The sequence below is a fragment of the Carcharhinus amblyrhynchos genome, chromosome 7, assembly GCF_965287045.1.
Source record: "Carcharhinus amblyrhynchos chromosome 7, sCarAmb.v2.hapA, whole genome shotgun sequence".
Classification (NCBI taxonomy): Eukaryota; Metazoa; Chordata; class Chondrichthyes; order Carcharhiniformes; family Carcharhinidae; genus Carcharhinus; species Carcharhinus amblyrhynchos.
In genome coordinates this window covers 126,645,978-126,666,185 of record NC_137330.1, presented here as the reverse complement: position 1 = coordinate 126,666,185, position 20,208 = coordinate 126,645,978, and the positions used below count along the sequence as shown (strand labels likewise).

General features: G+C 43.9%; 1 protein-coding gene across 1 annotated transcript in view; it reads right to left on the bottom strand.

Annotated features, from left to right (window-relative positions):
• The window catches only part of LOC145345623 (dynein axonemal heavy chain 8-like), a 1,557,438-nt gene that overhangs the window by 177,807 nt on the left and 1,359,423 nt on the right, over positions 1-20,208 (bottom strand). The window contains exons 83-84 of the mRNA XM_080193457.1: positions 8,346-8,464; positions 5,709-5,911 (exon numbers count right to left, since the gene is read on the bottom strand). Of these exons, the coding sequence (XP_080049583.1) occupies positions 5,709-5,911; positions 8,346-8,464 (322 nt within the window). The remainder of the gene's footprint in view (positions 1-5,708; positions 5,912-8,345; positions 8,465-20,208) is intronic.

Here is a 20,208-nt window from a genome sequence, read left to right as displayed (position 1 = left end):
TTCTATGATTCTATTCTTTAATTTCATTCTGTGGTTCTGTTCTATTCCATGGTTCTATTCTATTCTATGATTCTATTCTATTCTATGATTCTATTCTATTCTATGGTTCTATTCTATTCCATGGTTCTATTCTATTCTATGATTCTATTCTATTCTATAGTTCTATTCTATTCTATGGTTCTATTCTATTCTATGGTTCTATTCTATTCTATGGTTCTATTCTATTCCATGGTTCTATTCTATTCTATGGTTCTATTCTATTCTATGATTCTATTCTATTCTATGATTCTATTCTATTCTACGGTTCTATTCTATTCCATGGTTCTATTCTATTCTATGATTCTATTCTATTCTATGGTTCTATTCTATTCCATGGTTCTATTCTATTCTATGGTTCTATTCTATTCTATGATTCTATTCTATTCTATGGTTCTATTCTATTCCATGGTTCTATTCTATTCTATGGTTCTATTCTATTCTATGGTTCTATTCTATTCCATGGTTCTATTCTATTCTATGGTTCTATTCTATTCTATGATTCTATTCTATTCTATGGTTCTATTCTGTTCTATGGTTCTATTCTGTTCTATGATTCTGTTCTATTCTGTGGTTCTATTCTATTCTATGGTTCTATTCTATTCTATGGTTCTATTCTATTCTATGATTCTATTCTATTCCATGGTTCTATTCTATTCCATGGTTCTATTCTATTCCATGGTTCTATTCCATGGTTCTATTCTATTCTATGGTTCTATTCTATTCTATGATTCTATTCTATTCTTGGTTCTATTCTGTTCTATGGTTCTATTCTGTTCTATGATTCTGTTCTATTCTATGGTTCTATTCTATTCTATGATTCTATTCTATTCCATGGTTCTATTCTATTCCATGGTTCTATTCTATTCTATGATTCTATTCTATTCTATGATTCTATTCTATTCTACGGTTCTATTCTATTCCATGGTTCTATCCTATTCTATGATTCTACTCTATTCTATGGTTCTATTCTATTCCATGACTCTATTCTATTCTATGATTCTATTCTATTCTATGGTTCTATTCTATTTTATGATTCTATTCCATGGTTCTATTCTATTCTATGGTTCTATTCTATTCTATGGTTCTATTCTATTCTATGATTCTATTCCATGGTTCTATTCTATTCTATGGTTCTATTCTATTCTATGGTTCTATTCTATTCCATGGTTCTATTCTATTCTATGATTCTATTCTATTCCATGGTTCTATTCTATTCTATGATTCTATTCTATTCTATGATTCTATTCTGTTCTCTGATTCTATTCTATTCTATGGTTCTATTCTATTCTATGATTCTATTCTATGATTCTATTCTATTCTATGATTCTATTCTATGGTTCTATTCTATTCTATGATTCTATTCTGTTCTCTGATTCTATTCTATTCTATGGTTCTATTCTATTCTATGGTTCTAGTCTATTCCATGGTTCTATTCTATTCTATGATTCTATTCTGTTCTATGATTCTATTCTATTCTATGGTTCTATTCTATTCTATGGTTCTATTCTATTCTATGGTTCTATTCTATTCTATGATTCTATTCTGTTCTATGATTCTATTCTATTCTATGGTTCTATTCTATTGTATGATTCTATTCTATTCTATGATTCTATTCTATTCTATGGTTCTATTCTATTCTATGGTTCTATTCTATTCTATGATTCTATTCTGTTCTATGATTCTATTCTATTCTATGGTTCTATTCTATAGTATGATTCTATTCTATTCCATGATTCTATTCTATTCTATGGTTCTATTCTATTCTATGGTTCTATTCTATTCTATGGTTCTATTCTATTCTATGGTTCTATTCTATTCTATGATTCTATTCTATTCTATGGTTCTATTCTATTCTATGGTTCTAGTCTATTCTATGGTTCTATTCTATTCCATGATTCAATTCTATTCTATGGTTCTATTCTATTCTATGGTTCTATTCTATTCCATGATTCTATTCTATTCTATGGTTCAATTCTATTGTATGATTCTATTCTATTCTATGATTCTATTCTATTCTATGGTTCTATTCTATTGTATGATTCTATTCTATTCCATGATTCTATTCTATTCTATGGTTCTATTCTATTGTATGATTCTATTCTATTCCATGATTCTATTCTATTCTATGATTCTATTCTATTCTATGGTTCTATTCTATTCCATGATTCAATTCTATTCTATGGTTCTATTCTATTCTATGGTTCTATTCTATTCTATGATTCTATTCTGTTCTATGATTCTATTCTATTCTATGGTTCTATTCTATTCCATGTTTCTATTCTATTCCATGATTCTATTCTGTTCTATGATTCTATTCTATGGTTCTATTCTGTTCTATTCTTATTGTATTCCATGGTTCTATTGTATTCTCTGATTGTATTCAACTTGCTTCTGAAATTCTATTCTATGATTCTATTCTATTTTATTACTCTATTCTATTCTATGATTGTCTTCAATTCTATGATTCTACTCTATTTTATGGCTCTATTGTATTCTATGATTCTATTCAAATGGCTTCTGTAATTCTATTCTGTGATTCTATTTTATGATTCAATTCTATGATTCTTTCCTATGATTCTATTGTATGATGCCATTCTACCCTGTGATTCTATTGTATTCCATAATTCTATTATTTCATTCAATTCTGTTATTCTATGAATGTTTCATTCTATGATGCTATTCTATAATTCTATTCCCTGATTCTATTCTATGACTTTATTCCATGACTCGAGTTGAGGAGGAACTTCTTCACTCAAAGGGTGGTGAATCTCTGGAATTCTCCACCCGTTGAAGTGGTGGAGGCTGCCTCGCTATATATATTTAAGACGCGGGTTGATGGGTTTTTGATAAGAGAGGGGATTAAGGGTTATGGGGAGAGGGCGGGAAAGTGGAACTGAGCCACGACAGATCAGCCATGATCTTATTGAATGGCGGGGCAGACTCGAAGGGCTAGATGGCCTACTCCTGCTCCTATTTCTTATGTTCTTATGTTCTATGACTATATTCTATGATCTTATTCTATGCAATCCTATGATTCTGTTCTGTGATTCCATTCTATAATTCTAATCTATTCTATGTTATTCTATGAATCTATTCTATTCTATTCTACGATTCCATGCTGTAATTCTATTCTCTGGTTCAATTCTATTCTTCTATTCTATTGTTATATTCTATTCTAATCTACTCTAATTCTATTCTGTGTGGGTGATTCTCCCAAAAATTCAGAATTTGTGGAAAAACTGTTCTAGATCACATAAGAACATAAGAAATAGGAGCAGGAGTAGGCCATCAAGCCCCTCGAGCCTGCCCCGCCATTCAATAAGATCATGGCTGATCTGTCGCTGCTCAGTTCCACTTTCCCGCCCTCTCCCCATAACCCTTAATCCCCTTGCCTACCAAAAACCTATCTACCCATGACTTAAACATATTTAATGAGGTAGCCTCCACCACTTCAATGGGCAAAGAATTCCAAAGATTCACTACCCTCTGAGAAGAAGTTCCTCCTCAACTCTGTTCTAAACTGACCCCCCCCTCCCCCAACTCCCCCACCCTTATTTTGAGGCTGTGCCCTCTTGTTCTGGTTTCCTTTCTAAGTGGAAAGAATCTCTTTACCTTTTTCCTATCCAGCCCCTTGCATATAAGATAATGCATTCGAATCTCCGTACTCTGTGCACTGTAGAGGTCACAACTGTGAATCTTATTAAAATCCTAGGGGGCCAGAACCTACTGGCACAGGAGCCTGACAGTTCCGGAATTCTACCAATGCGCAGTGGTCTGGATCTATCAGTCTCCCTGTTTGCTGGCCAGCCTGGGACCCCCCAGTGCTGCCCCTCCATCCTCCTCATGGCGCAATCATTGTCCCTCCCTCCACAACAATTTTCAGGCCAGTCCTGCCGCCCCGCAGCATCCCAATGTCCAGCCCACCACTCCCAGCAGTGGCAATTGCCCCAACATCCTTACGCCGGCAGACCCCTCTCCCCCACTGACCTCTGCAGGGTCAAAACGCCCCCCCGCCCCCAGGAGGCAGCCCGCCCACTGCCACCCTCCGCCCCCCCCCCCCCCCCCCCCCCCCCCCCCGCAACAGAACCCCCCATCCCCCAGCCTGTCCCCATTTGTTTTCGTTAGAAAGAAGGCGGCTAAGAGGGGATCTTATTGAAACATATAAGATGATTAGAGGTTTAGATAGGGTGGACAGTGATAGCCTTTTTCCTCGGATGGAGAAAGCTAGCACGAGGGGGCATGGCTTTAAATTAAGGGGGGGTAGTTATAGGACGGATGTCAGGGGTAGGTTCTTTACCCAGAGGGTGGTGAGGGATTGGAATGCCCTGCCTGCTGCAGTTGTAAATGCGCCCAGTTTGGGGGCGTTTAAGAGATCCGTGGATAGGTTTATGGATGGAAAGGGTTTGGTTTAGGTTAGTGGGTCATTGTTTTTTAACTGGTCGGCGCAACATTGTGGGCCGAAGGGCCTGTTCTGCGCTGTAATGTTCTATGTTCTATTTGTTGGTCTCCCTCCAGCCCAGACCGATCGCCATGCAGAGTGGAAGTGGGACGCCCCCATTCCCACCAGTCGCCCTGCCCCTAAGCACCCATCCCTATATTCTGCCCCCTAAGCACTGCCCACTTGGCAGTGCCCAATGCCTGGTAGGCAGTGTCAAGATGCTCCCTGGGCATGGGCACTTTGCCCCTTGGGCAGTGCCAGGGGCACAGGTTGGCATTGTCAGAGTGTCCAGGTAGGCCATGTAAAAGCTACACTAAGATGGCATAAGTGAAGGAGGACATTAATTAGAAAGAATATTGAAGCACTTCAAGTCTCATTTTCACATGTTATTTTGAAGGGACTTTTACTGGAACCAATAAATGTTATTTCATCCCACACCTGTGACTAATGTATCTCTGATTAGTCTCTAACAGCAATGTTCTTCCCCGATGGTTTCCAGATGTCAGTGGGCAGCCTCCTGCCTGTACTGTTATTGTTACAAGGATTGCTGGCTCACATCTATAGTTCTTTGGTCTCGTAAGTCCACTTGCTGTTTTATAGCTCTATCCCTTCAATTCTGACATTATTAAGCAAACATGGGTTAGCCTTTGAACTGCCATTGTTAAAGTCCAGAATTTTAATTACCTTACTCTTATAACTCGAACCTTCCCAGAATCACAAATTAAGTCTAAGATATTAAGCTGAGCTATAATCTAGATAGTTGGAACAATACAAATAGTAGGATAATCAGCTATCACAGTATCAACAACAAATAGAGGAACTGGTTAGGAAAGGAAAGTTCTGCTGATACTCTCCTGATGCTATTTATGTTGAAAACATCATAAGGAGGCTTGTTGATAATGATTTTCTCCATAGGCAACATAGGATGAACAATTGAACATAAATATGAAATATGTGGGTTTCCTCTCACAGTCCAAATATGTGAAAGTTGGGAGGATTGGACGTGCTAAATTGCCCCTTAGTTTCCCGAGATATATAGATTAAATGGTTAATGTTCGTGATTACCAGGATAGGGCAGGGGAGAGGCATTGGTAAGATACTCTGCCAGACAATCAGTGTAGACTGATGGGTTGAATGGCCTCTTCTGTAGTTTAGGGTTTCTATGATTCTAAAGAAATATGGGGAATGTTACAGATTGCAGTTGTATTCACTACAAAGATTGTATCCATACCAATTTCAAGCTTCTTGGCCAGTCCTTCAATCTGATTGCTGGGATCAGAGCCCATGGATAGGAAACAGATCAGAGGAGTTTGTGTGTCACTTTCTTCCCAGGTTGTCTCCAGGTTTAGAATCACCGGTTCTGCATATTTCGCACCCATTGCATCAGAAATGTAGTTTCGAGCTTGTGACAGAGTTCTGTCAGGGCACCATGACCTGACAATTCAAAGTAATGATGAAATCAAAGACATTTCAAATTGTTCATTCACTGCTGAGCAAGAATTCAACACTTGCGCACTAAACCGGAAAACAGAAAATAATGAAGAATACAGTAACTCTGTTGTAAAGGGAGCAGTCCATTTAGAAAGCCTAGGCAGAAAGCTTTCCCTGACACAGACATGAATCTGATTTCTCACTTCTCTCACAATCTTCCAGGCTTGCCCTGCCCATTGGCTTATGGAAGATGATGGTAAGATCCTTTGTGTTCTTCTGAACAAAATGAATTACTTTTCTCTGCATTAAATTTCAGCTTCCACTTTTTGAGCCCATTCTACCAACCTGTCAATGTTCTACACATCTTCCACCAGTTCACAATGCTTCCAAGTTTTGTATCACCCACAAGTTTTCAAATTGTGTCCTGTACACCAAGATCTAGGTTATTCATGTATATCAGGAAGGTGCCGTCACTAATCCCTGGGAATTGTACTATGCCTTTATCCAATCAAAAACATCAACTCTTGGCGAGGTAGTTATGTTGAACTTACAGCAGACATTAGTTAGACCACAGCTAGGGTACTGTGTGCAGCTCTGGATGCCACACTATAGGAAGAAGACTTGGACGAGGGAAGTGAAGTTACGATTGCTAAGGTTAAAGATCTTAGAAGGTCAAAAATAGGTGGGAAGGCAAGTATAAGGATGAGATAAAGGGGGTATTTTCCTGTATGCCCGACACGGAAATCATAGCTGGGGGTGGGGAGGTTGGAACATGTAAATGTCCACTGGCGGTATGCCAGTTTTCAGCGTGGTCCCAATGGCACCATCTTTTCCTGGTTGGGAGATGTACATGGGTCGTAAATGCTTGCAGGAATTCAGCAAACTGGTCAACAGGCACACCTCCCGACTCGACCCACCAAAACACTAGCAGGTCGGAATAGGAGAATCACCCTTTTGATTCTATTCTATTCTGTGACTCCATTCCATTCTGTGCAATTCTGTGATTCTATTCTATGAGTCCAATCTTACCAACAAGTTGCGCCTGTTTTCGGGTGCAAAAACTTGGTAAAGTTGTATACGAGGTGAGTAGCATGATCCCAACCATCTCCATGCCTGTTCCCCCTTTATTAAGCACCTAAAACAGCCATGATCAAGACCGTACCCAAAATTTACATGCATTTAAATTGGGCTGAGTGCCCAAACTTACTGCCATTTCCCCCTTTACCACCATGTTCACCCATCCAGATCTGGCACAAAACAGACATGGTCCACAAAAACCTGATTCGGGCACTCCAGCTTCTGAGGAAACAAGTTCAGAGCTTCCAGCAGCTTTCTAATTCAGATGATGGCAGGGGTGTGGGGAAGGAGGTAAGTCAGATGGCTCTCTGGTGGGGGGGGAAGGGCGGAGGAGGTAGGTGGGTCAGATGGCTCTCTGGTGGAAGGGGAGGGAGGGGGATCAGGTCATTTATCTGGTGGGGGGAGAGGGAGACGGGTCAGATTGTTTTCAGCTTGGAAGGGAGGGAGGCAGGTCAGATGGCTCTCTGGTGGGAGGAAGAGGGAGGCGGGTCAGATAATTTTCTGGTGGGGGGCAGGTGGAAGGCAGGTGCGATGGATCTCTGGAGGGGGGAGGGAGATGGGTCAGATCAGTCATTGGTGGGGGCGGGGGGAGAAGAGGAAGTCTGCTGCCACTGTGTGCGGGGGGTGGCGATCAGTCTGAGTACTGGGGGAGACAGTCTCTTTCACAACCATTATCTGTGCCCCCGACTATGGAGTCTCTATGACTATTACTCTTCTGCACCTTGACTCTCTCTGTTGAACAACAGAGCCAACAGTGGAGCCACTGCACTGATCGATGCTGTTGTTTTCCCCTGATAGGCCATCCCCTCCAACAGTATCCAAAGCGGTTTATCTGTTGGAGAGGGGGACAAAAAATGGATCAAGAATTCTCTCTTTGTGTCAAAAAATTCCACCCTATAAGTTTTACATCTGTCTATAATTTCCTTGAAAATTTGCCCTTTTATATTTCCCAGTACAATCTAAAATTCAGCAAATAGTGTAATTGTACTTCTGTTGTTTCTTAGCTCTAAGCAAATAGATTCTGCCCTTGATCCCTAGCATTGTAATGTTCTCCAACTCCTACCCTCACCTTTCTTTTCATCCCATTTTTCCTGAATAATGCAGAAATATTTAGTGTCCAGTCCTGCCATTTTTTGAACCAGGTCAACATTATTGTCACAACTTCACATTTACGTATATCTATTTGCACCAAAAGCTCACCACTCTTATTGAACAACACCCTGTCAGTTCACAGTTTTTCTCTACTCCAGGCTTACTTCACACTGTTCTGCCCAAGCAGCAATTTACTTACATTGTCTTAGGATGGATGCCAGGATAGTAAAGGTAGTGTAGTAAATGTGCTGTCCTGGCTGTAGCTCACCTGATGAGCAATAGCTTGCAGAATGCATCCAAAGACTCACTATATCCAGCAGGAATTACTTCTTCTTCTGGAGCATCAGTATCAAACCAGACCTTCCAAACCTTCTCATTCTTAGTTACCTGTATATTCCAATAATAAAATCAACTGAAAAATATCAAAACATAATTGCTTAGAAAGCATATTGAAAATTAATATTATTGAGGTGAATTTCCACCAAATGTACTTCAACTAAAATGATGGAAACTAACCTAACAACCCACAATCTCTATGGTAATATTCTCTGGGCCATTCTGCTGGGTACTCAGAGTCTGGATGAGGTGGCACGCCTCTTTAAAGTGGAGTTTGGAATCGTGTAGTGCCAATCGGATTCCAAGTGCAATATCACATACAATCTGATGAGAATGAATCAATGATTTGGCCAAAGACAGCCTGAAAAAATTGTTTCTCTCTTTTTCTTGTGGAGTTGTGAGTCTGAAGTGTGTTTATTTCAACACAAATATTATGGGTAAGGCAGATGAACTAAGAGGCTGGATCAGTACATGGGACTATGATGTTGTGGCCATTATAGAGATTTGACTGAGAGAGGGAGAGGACTGGCTGCTCAATGTTCCAGGGTTTTGATATTTTAAATGAGGGAGATGCGGGCATTGGACTGGGGTAAGCACAGTAAGAAGTCTCCCAACACCAAGTTAAAGTTCAACAGGGTTATTTAGTAACACAAGCCACAAGCTTTCAGAGCACTGCTTCTTCATCAGATGAGAGGGAGTCGTATTCACAAACAGGGCATATAAAGACACAAACTCAGTTTACAAAATAATGGTTGGAATACAAGTTTATACAGGTAATCAAGTCTTAAAGCGACAGACAACGTGAGTGGAGAGAGTGTTAAGCATAGGTTAAAGAGATGTGTATTGAATCCAGCCAGGACGGTTAGTGAGATTTTGCAAGCCCAGCCTTGGAGAACGCTCGCCTGAAGATCAGAGGCTGAATGCCCGTGACTGCTGAAGTGATGCCCAACAGGAAGAGAACACTCCTGCCTGGTGATTGTCAAGCAGTGTTCATTCATCCGTAGAACACCACTCTTTTTGTTGGGGAACACTTCAGCAGTCACAGGTATTCAGCCTCTGATCTTCGGGTAAGCATTCTTCAGGGTGACCTTCATGACACACGACAATACAGAATTGCTGAGCAGAAACTGATAGCCAAGTTCCATACACATGAGGACGGCCTCAACCATGTCACACTATCTGTAACCCCCACAACTTACCTGGGCTTGCAAAATCTCACTAAGTGTCCTGGCTGTTTACGATACACATCTCTTTAACCTGTGCTTCACCCTCTCTCCATTCACACTGTCTGTACTGTTAAGACGTGATTACCTGTAAAGACTTGCATTCCAATCATTATCTTGTAAATTGAGTTTGTCTCTTTATATGACCTCTTTGTGAACACAACTCCCACTCACCTGATGAAGGAGCAGCACACTGAAAACTTGTGGCTTGTGCTACCAAATAAACCTGTTAGACTTTAACCTGGTATTAAGTGAGAAAGGTGGAGGTGGAGGAGCTGCATTACTAGTCAAGGAGAATGTCACATATGTACCCAGAGAGGACACAAGTGAAGGGCTCATCCACTGAGGCAATATGGATAGATCTCAAAAATAAGAAGGATGCAATTATTTTGATGGGATTATATTATAGCCTTGTCCCCCCCCCCCCCAACAGCCACCAGGACATTGAGGAACAAATATGTAGGCAGATTATTAAAAGATGCAATAACAATTGGGTTGTCATAGTTCCCCTCTCAGTCAAGTCTTTTCAGACTGTGGGAGGGAATCAGAGCACCCAGAGGAAACCCACACGGACATGAGGAGAATGTGCAAACTCCACACAGACAGTGACCCAAGCTGGCTCTGTGAGGCAGCAGTGCTAACCACTGTGCTATCCAGCAGGATAGGTAAGGGATCCTTGAATTTTTATCCAATTTATTGATTTTAGTCAACAGGATAAAAGAAGCACATGTAAGGTATCAGAAGCTAAAATCGTACAGGACCATGAGGAATATAAAGAAAGCAGGAAATAATTCAAGCAGGAATTAGGAGAACAAGGAGGGGCCATGAAATGACCTTGGCAACTAAGGTTAAAGGGCATTCCAAGGCATTTTATACATAGAACATAGAACACTACAGCACAAACAGGCCCTTCGGCCCACAAGTTGCACTGATCACATCAACACCTACCAAGCCATAGAACTATCTGTAACTCCCAATGCCATTAAATCCCATGTACTCATCCAGAAGTCTCTTAAAAGACTTCTGGATTAGTACACCTCTACCACCACCAACAGCAGCCAATTCCACTCACTCACCACCCTCTGAGTGAAAAACTTACCCCTGACATCTCTTCTGTACCTGCTGTCCAGCACCTTAAACCTGTGTCCTCTCGTAGCGACCATTTCAGCCCTGGGAAATAGCCTCCGAGAATCCACCCTATCTATTCCTCTCAACATCTTATAAACCTCTATCAGGTCGCCTCTCAATCTTCATCTCTCCAGGGAGAGAAGACCTATCTCCCTCAACCTATCCTCAGAACGCATGCCACCCAATCCAGGCAACATCCTTGTAAATCTCCTCTGCACCCTCTCAATAGCTTCCACATCCTTCCTGTAGTGAGGCGACCAGAACTGAGCACAGTACTCCAAGTGAGGTCTGACAAGGGTCTTATAAAGTTGCAGCATTATCTCCCGACTCCTAAACTCAATCCCTCGATTAATGAAGGCCAGTACACCATACGCCTCCTGACCACATCCTCCACCTGCGAGGCCGATTTAAGAGTCCTATGGATCTGGACCCTGAGATCCTTCTGCTCCCCAACACTGCTAAAACTGCTACCCTTGATATTGTACTCCTTCATCCCATTGGACCTGCCAAAATGTACCACTACACATTTATCCGCGTTGATGTCCATCTGCCACTTCTCCGCCCAGTCTTGCATCCTATCTATGTCATGCTGCAACTTCTGACATCCCTCCAGACCATCCACAACACCACCAATCTTCGTATCGTCGGCAAACTTACTAACCCATCCCTCTACTTCCTCATCCAGGTCATTTATGAAAATGACAAACAGCAAGGGTCCGAGAACAGATCACTCCACTGGTGACCGACCTCCATGCAGAAAAAGACCCATCCACAACCACTCCCTGCCTTCTGCAGGCAAGCCAGTTCTGGATCCACAAGGCAACAGCTTTAAAAACAAGGGGCTAACTGGGGATAAGATAGGACTACTCAAGGATAAAGATGGGAACTTGTACTTGGAGGCGAAGGATTTGGGCAAGATCCTGAATGAGTACTTTGTATCAATATCCACCAAGGAGATAGACATGGAAGATAGATTAGTGTGGAGCATGCTAATATGCGAGGGCATTCTGAGATTGAGAAGAAAGTGGTACTGGGTCCACTAGGCATTAAGGTGGATAAGTCCATAAGACCCAATGGCTTAGGTTATTGAGAGAGGCACGAGAGGAGATTGTTGGGGCCCTGACAAAAATCTTTGTAACCTCATTAAGTGGGGCTCTGGAGGAATGGTGAGTAGCTAATCTATTCAGGAAAGGAAATAGGGATAATCCAGGAAATTATAGACCGCTGAGTCTCACATCGGTGGTTGAGAAGCTTTTAGAGAAAATTCTTCAGGGGATAGGATTTACGCACATTTGGAAAAGCATGGCCTAATTAGGGAAAGTCAGCATGACTTTGTGTAAGGGCAGGTCATGTTTTACTAACCTGATTGATATTTTTTTTGAGGAGGTGATGAAGGTGATTGATGAGGGTAGATCAGTGGATATTGTCTACATAGATTTTAGTAAGGCTTTCGACAAGGTCCCTCATGGTATGTTCATCCAGAAGATTGAGAAGCATGGGATCCATGGTGACTTGGTGCTTGAATTCAGAACTGAATTGCCCATAGCACATAAGAACATAAGAATATAAGAAATAGGAGCAGGAGTAGGCCAACTCGCCCTTCGAGCCTGCCCCGCCATTCAATAAGATCATGGCTGATCTGTCGTGGCTCAGTTCCACATTCCCGCCCTCTCCCCATAACCCTTAATCCCCTCTCTTATCAAAAACCCATCAACCCGCTTCTTAAAAATATTTAGCGAGGTAGCCTCCACCCCTTCAACGGGCAGAGAATTCCAGAGATTCACCACCCTTTGAGTGAAAAAGTTCCTCCTCAACTCCGTACTAAACCGCCCCCCCTTTATCTTGAGGCTGTGCCCTCTAGTCCTACTGTCCTTTCTGAGCAGGAAGAACCTCTCCACCTCTATCCTATCCATCCCATTCATCATCTTATACGTCTCAATGAGATCTCCCCTCATTCTTCTAAACTCTAACGAGTACAAGCCTAGTTTATTCAGCCTCTCCTCATAGCTCAACCCCCTCAACTCCAGCACCAGCCTAGTGAACCTCCTCTGCACTCCCTCCAAGGCCAAAATATCCTTGCACAAGTGCGGCGACCAAAACTGCACACAGTACTCCAGCTGTGGCCTCACCAATGCCCTATACAGCTGCAGCAAGACCTCCCTACTTTTATATTCAATCCCCCTCGCTATGAAGGCCAGCATCCCATTTGCCTTCCTGACCACCTGCTGCACCTGCAGGCTGGGTTTTTGCGACTCATGCACAAGGACCCCGAGGTCCCTCTGCACCGTCGCCTGCTGCAGTTTTTCGCCATGTAAGTAGTCGTCCTTCCTACCATTATTCCTACCAAAGTGGACAACTTCACACTTGCCAACATTAAATTCCATTTGCCAGTTCCTGGCCCATTCGCCCAGCCTATGTTCCACCAATCTTGGTGTCATCAGCAAATTTCGACACCATACACTCGGTTCCCTCCTCCAGATCATCTATATAAATGGTAAATAGCTGAGGCCCCAGCACCGACCCCTGGGGCACTCCACTCATCACCAACCTCCAATCCGAATAGCACCCATTGACCCCCCACTCTCTGCCTCCTATTTGACAGCCAATCCCCTATCCACGCTAACACCCTACCCCCAACTCCATGCCCCCGACCTTCTGTAACAACCTCTTGTGCGGCACCTTATCAAACGCCTTCTGAAAATCGAGAAACACCACATCCACTGGTTCCTCTCTATCCACCGCACTAGACACATCCTCATAGAATTCCAATAAATTCGTCAGACACGACTTCCCCTTAACGAAACCGTGCTGCGTCTGCTCTATCAAACCATTCTCCTCAAGATGCCTTGCTATTTTCTCCTTGATTACGGATTCAAGCATTTTACCTACAACAGACGTTAAACTAACCGGCCTATAATTCCCTGCCTTTTGCCTGCCACCCTTCTTAAACAACGGCGTAACATTAGCCGTTTTCCAATCTTCCGGCACTTCCCTGGAATCCAGCGAGGTTTGGAAAATAATCATCAAGGCATCCACTATAACCTCCGCCATTTCTTTCAGAACCCTTGGATGCATTCCATCCGGTCCTGGAGACTTGTCCACAGTCAGTCCCTCCAGTCTGTCGAGCACCACCTCTCTACTAACAATAATGTCATTCAGGCCCTCCACTCCTACCATCTTTCCATCGCTAACACCCGGCAAATTATTCACGTCCTCCTCCGTGAAGGCTGAAGGAAAAAAGTTATTCAAGACCTCAGCCATTTCCCCAACCCCTACCACTAAGTCCCCCCTCTCATCCTCTAAGAGTCCAACGTTCACCCTAGCCAGCCTCTTCCTTTTTAAGCTAAGGCTACCGGGGGGACTTTAAACTAGAAAGGATGGGGGGAGGGAATTGTGATGGGGAGACTGGGACCGAGGAGGTTAGCTCCCAGGTAGGGGAGGACCGCAGGCAGTATGGGGGGGAGGTTAGACACGGGGTGGAGAAGGGAAATGCCCAGACTGAGGGGGTGAAGTGTATATATTTTAATGCAAGGAGTGTAGTGAATAAGGTAGATGAGCTTAGGGCGTGGATTGCTGCTTGGGAATGTGATGTGGTGGCCATTACGGAGACTTGGATGTCTCAGGGACAGGACTGGGTACTTCAGGTGCCAGGATTCAGATGCTTCAGGAAGGACAGGGAGGGTGGCAGAAGAGGTGGTGGAGTGGCACTGTTGATCAGGGACAGTGTCATGGCTGCAGAGAAAGAGGATGCCGTGGAGGGACTGTCTACAGAGTCTCTGTGGGTGGAAGTTAGGAACAGCAAAGGGTCGAAAACTTTGCTGGGTGTATTCTATAGGCCGCCCAATAGTGACAGGGAAGTTGAAGTGCAGATAGGGAAACAGATTCTGGAGAGATGTAGAAATAACAGAGTTGTTGTGATGGGAGACTTCAATTTCCCAAACATCGATTGGAATATCCCAAGGGTAAGGGGTTTGGATGGGGAGGAGTTTGTTAGGTGTGTTCAGGAAGGTTTCCTGACACAGTATGTGGATAAGCCTACGAGGGGAGAGGCTGTACTTGACCTGGTACTGGCGAATGAACCAGGGCAGGTGATGGATCTCTCGGTAGGAGAACATCTTGGGAACATCTTGGGAGTTCGGTTACGAGTGGTGTGCCTCAGGGATCTGTTTTGGGGCCACTGCTGTTTGTAATTTTTATTAATGATCTGGATGAGGGTATAGTTGGGTGGATTAGTAAGTTTGCTGATGACACCAAAGTCGGAGGTGTGGTAGATTGTGAGGAAGGGTGTCATAGTTTGCAGGGTGACTTAGACAGGTTGCAGAGCTGGGCCGCGAGGTGGCGGATGGAGCTTAATGCGGAGAAGTGTGAGGTAATTCATTTCGGTAGGAGTAACAGATGTGTTGAGTATAGGGCTAACGGGAGGACTTTGAATAGTGTGGAGGAGCAGAGGGATCTAGGTGTATGTGTACATAGATCCCTGAAAGTTGGGAATCAAGTAGATAAGGTTGTTAGGAAGGCATACGGTGTCTTGGCGTTTATTGGTAGGGGGATTGAATTTAGGAGTCGCAGCGTCATGTTGCAACTGTACACAACTCTGGTGCGGCCGCACTTGGAGTACTGTGTGCAGTTCTGGTCCCCACATTACAGGAAGGATGTGGAGGCTTTGGAGAGGGTGCAGAGGAGGTTTACCAGGATGTTGCCTGGTATGGAGGGGAGGTCCTATGAGGAGAGGCTGAGGGATTTGGGGTTGTTTTCGCTGGAAAGAAGGAGGCTAAGAGGGGATCTTATTGAAACGTATAAGATGATTAGAGGTTTAGATAGGGTGGATAGTGATAGCCTTTTTCCTCAGGTGGAGAAAGCTAGCACGAGGGGGCATGGCTTTAAATTAAGGGGTGGTAGTTATAGGACGGATGTCAGGGGTAGGTTCTTTACCCAGAGGGTGGTGAGGGATTGGAATGCCCTGCCTGCTGCGGTTGTAAATGCGCCTAGTTTGGGGGCGTTTAAGAGATCTGTGGATAGGTTTATGGATGAAAAGGGATTGGTTTAGATTAGTGGGTCAGTGTTTTTTTTTTAAAAAACTGGTCGGCACAACATCGTGGGCCGAAGGGCCTGTTCTGCGCTGTAATGTTCTATGTTCTATGTTCTATGGTGACCATAATTCTATCTCCTTCACAATTGCATTGGAACGAGATAGGATCAGGCAGGCAAGGAAGGTGTTTGTCTGGAGTAAGGGGAGATACGAAGAAGTCAGGAAGTTACTTGGACAAATAAACTGGAAGGAGGCGTTCTTAGGGAAAAGTACCAAAGGAAGGTGGCAGATATTCAAGGAATGTTTGTCTGGAGCTCTGCATGACAACGTTCCGATGAGACAAGGGGGTTTTGGTAGGTTGCGGGAACCGTGGTGCACGAAGGCTGTGTTGAACCTAGTCAGGAGGAAAGGGAAGGTGTACAAAAGGTTCAGGGAACTAGGAGAGGTTAAGGATCTTGAGGAGTATAAGGACTGTAGAAAGGAGCTTAAAAGGGAAATTAGGAAAGCCAGAAGGGGTCATGAGAAGACCTCGGCGGGTAAGATTAAGGAGCATCCGAAGGCCTTCTATAAATATGTGAAAGGTAAAAGGATGAGAAGAGAAGGGATAGGACCTATAAAAGGTGAAGGGGGAAAGGTCTGTGTGGAACCAGAAGAAATGGCAGAGGTGCTTAATGAGTACTTTGCCTCAGTATTCACGGTGGAAGCTGATCTGGGAGATTTTGCTACGGATTTGCAGCAGATGGAAAAGATTGAGTTTGTGGATATTAAGGTGGAGGATGTGTTGGAACTTTTGAATTCTATCAAGATAGATAAGTCGCCGGGACCAGATGGGATGTACCCCAGGATACTGTGGGAGGCGAGGGAAGTGATTGCAGAGCCCCTGGCGATGATCTTTGCGTCGTCAATGGAGACGGGAGACGTTCCGGAAGATTGGAGGATTGCGGATGTAGTTCCTATTTTCAAGAAAGGGAACAGAGATAGCCTGGGAAATTACCGACCGGTGAGTCTGACCTCAGTGGTTGGTAAGCTGATGGAGAGGCTTCTGAGGGACAAGATTTACGAGCAGTTGGAGAGGTTTGACATGATCAGGAATAGTCAGCATGGATTTGTCAAGGGCAGGTCGTGCCTTACGAGCCTAGTTGTGTTCTTCAATAATGTGACTGAACACATTGACGAAGGAAGTGCCGTGGACGTGGTGTACATGGACTTCAGCAAGACGTTTGATAAGGTCCCCCATGCAAGACTTCTTGAGAAGGTGAGAAGGCATGGGATTCAAGGGCCTTTGGCCTTGTGGATCCAGAACTGGCTTGCCTGCAGAAGGCAGAGAGTGGTTGTGGATGGGTCTTTTTCTGAATGGAGGTCAGTCACCAGTGGAGTGCCCCAGGGATCTGTTCTAGGACACTTGCTGGCTGTCATTTTCATAAATGACCTGGATGAGGAAGTGGAGGGATGGGTAAGTAAGTTCGCTGATGACACGAAGGTCGGTGGTGTTGTGGATGGTCTGGAAGGATGTCAAAAGTTGCAGCAGGACATAAATAGGATGCAGGACTGGGCGGAGAAGTGGCAGATGGACTTCAACGCGGATAAATGTGTAGTCGTCCATTTTGGCAGAACCAACGGGATGAACGAGTACACTATCAAGGGCAGGACTCTTAGTAGTGTTGAAGAGCAGAAGGATCTTGGGGTCCGGGTCCACAGGACTCTTAAATCGGCCTCGCAGGTGGAGGAGGTGGTCAAGAAGGCGTATGGTGTACTGGCCTTCATTAATCGAGGGATTGAGTTTAGGAGTCGGGAGGTAATGCTGCAACTTTATAAGACCCTTGTCAGGCCTCATTTGGAGTACTGTGCGCAGTTCTGGTCGCCTCACTATAGGAAAGACGTAGAAGCTATTGAAAGGGTACAGAGGAGATTTACAAGGATGTTGCCTGGACTGGGAGGCATGCCTTATGAAGTTAGGTTGAGGGAGCTGGGTCTCTTTTCCCTGGAGAGACGAAGGTTGAGAGGCGACCTGATAGAAGTTTATAAAATGTTGAGTGGAATAGATAGAGTGGATTCTCAGAGGCTATTTCCCCGGGTTGAAATGGTCGCTATGAGAGGACACAGATTTAAGGTGCGGGGAGGAAAGTACAGAAGTGATGTTAGGGGTAAGTTTTTCACTCAGAGGGTGGTGAGTGAATGGAATCGGCTGCCGTCAGTGGTGGTGGAGGCGAACTCGCTGGGGTCTTTTAAAAGACTTCTGGATGAGTATATGGGATTTAATGGGATTGGGGGTTATAGATAGTTCTATAGATTGGTAGGTGTTGATGTGATCGGCGCAACTCGTGGGCCGAAGGGCCTGTTTGTGCTGTAGTGTCCTATGTTCTATATATTTGTGAAAACTCTTACTATCCTTTTTTATATTTAATGCTAGCCCAGCTTCATAGGAGTCAGAGAGTAGTGGTAAAAGGGTGTTTTTCTCACTGGAGGTCCATGATTAGTGGTATTCTGCAAAGTACTGTATTGGGGCCTCTGCTGTTTGTGATATATACAAATGACTTGGATGAAAACATAGATGGATTGGTCAGTAAGTTTGCAGATGATAGGTGGAGTTGTGGAGAGTGTAGAAGGCTGTCAAAGGAAGCCATGGGATATAGATCAGTTGCACATATGAGCAGAGAAATGGCAGATGAAGTTTAATTTGGGAAAGTGTGAGGTGCTGTACTTTGGGTGATCAAATGTTAAGGGAAGGTAGCGGGTTGATGGGTTCTTGATAAGAGAGGGGATTAAGGGTTATGGGGAGAGGGCGGGAAAGTGGAACTGAGCTACAACAGATCAGCCATGATCTTATTGAATGGCGGGGCAGGCTCGAAGGGCCAGATGGCCTACTCCTGCTCCTATTTCTTATGTTCTTATGTTAATGGCAGGACCATGGACAGCAATGATGTAAGAGCCAAGTGCCATGCCTCAATGACTATCGTCAGGTGGATCTGACATCCATCATTATGAAATGCTTTGAATGATTAGTCATAGCACGAATCAACTCCAGCCTCCTGGATTGCCTGGATCCATTACAGTTCGCTTACTGCCACAACAGGTCCACAGCAGACACCACCTCCCTGCTCCTGCACCCAACCCTGGAACACCTAGATAACAAAGACATCTATGTCAGATTCCTATTTATTGACTATAGCTCAGCCTTCAACAACATTATTCCTATGAAACTCGTCTGCAAACTTTGTGGCCTGGGGCTTGGCTCCTTCGTCTGCAACTGGATCCTCAACTTCCTAACCTCAGACTGCAATCAATAAGGATAGGAAACAACACCTCCTCCATGATCATCCTCAACACTGGTGCCCCGCAACACTGTGTCCTCAGCCCCACTGTGTGGCCAAATTCCCCTCTAAAGGGATTTTCAAGTTTGTTGATGAAACCCATCATAGTGAGTTGGATCTCAAACAATGACGCGACAGAGTACAGAAATGAGATAGAGTATCTGGTGAACTGTGCGACAACAATGATCTCTCCTTCAATGTCAACAAAACAAAGGAGATAGTCATTGACTTTAGGAAGTGTAGTGGAGAACATGCCCCTATCTACATCAATGGGGACGAAGTAGAAATGATCGGGAGCTTCAGGTTTTCAGATGTCCCGATCACCAACAACCTGTCCTGGTTTCCCCATATTGACACTATAGATAAGAAAGCCCACCAATGCCTCAACTTTCTCACAAGACTAAGGAAATTAGGCATGTAAGCTACGAATCTCACCAAGTTTTACAGATGCATCATAGAAAGCATCCTTTCTAGAACATCATAGTGTAGTACAGGCCCTTTGGCCCTCGATGTTGTGCCGACCAGTGGAACCAATCTAATGACCCTCTAACCTAAACTATTCCAATGTTATCCATATGCCTATTCACTGACCATTTGAACGCCCTTAAAGTTGGCGAGTCCACAACTGCTGCAGGCAGGGCATTCCACGCCCTTACTACCCTCTGAGTAAAGATCCTACCTCTGACATCTGTCCTACAATTTCTGGTTATATCATAGATTGGCATGGCTCCTGCTCTGTCCAAGACTGCAAAAAGTTACAAAGGGTTGTGAATGAAACTCAATCCATCACACAAGCCAGCCTCCCTTCCATTGACTCTGTCTACACTTTCTGCTGTCTCAGAAAAGCAGCCAGCATAAACACCTAATACTGAACTGGGGCAGCATAGTTGTACAATGGTTAGCACTGCTGCCTCACAGAGCAAGGGACCCAAGTTTGATTCCCAGCTTGGGTCACTGTCTGTGTGGGTTTTCAAGTTTCCCCTGTGCTCCGGGTGCTCCGGTTTCCTCCCACTATCCAAAGATGTGCGGGTTAGGTGGATTGGCCATGCCAAATTGCCCGTTAGTGTCAGGGGACTAGCTAGGGTCAATACATGAGGCCATGGG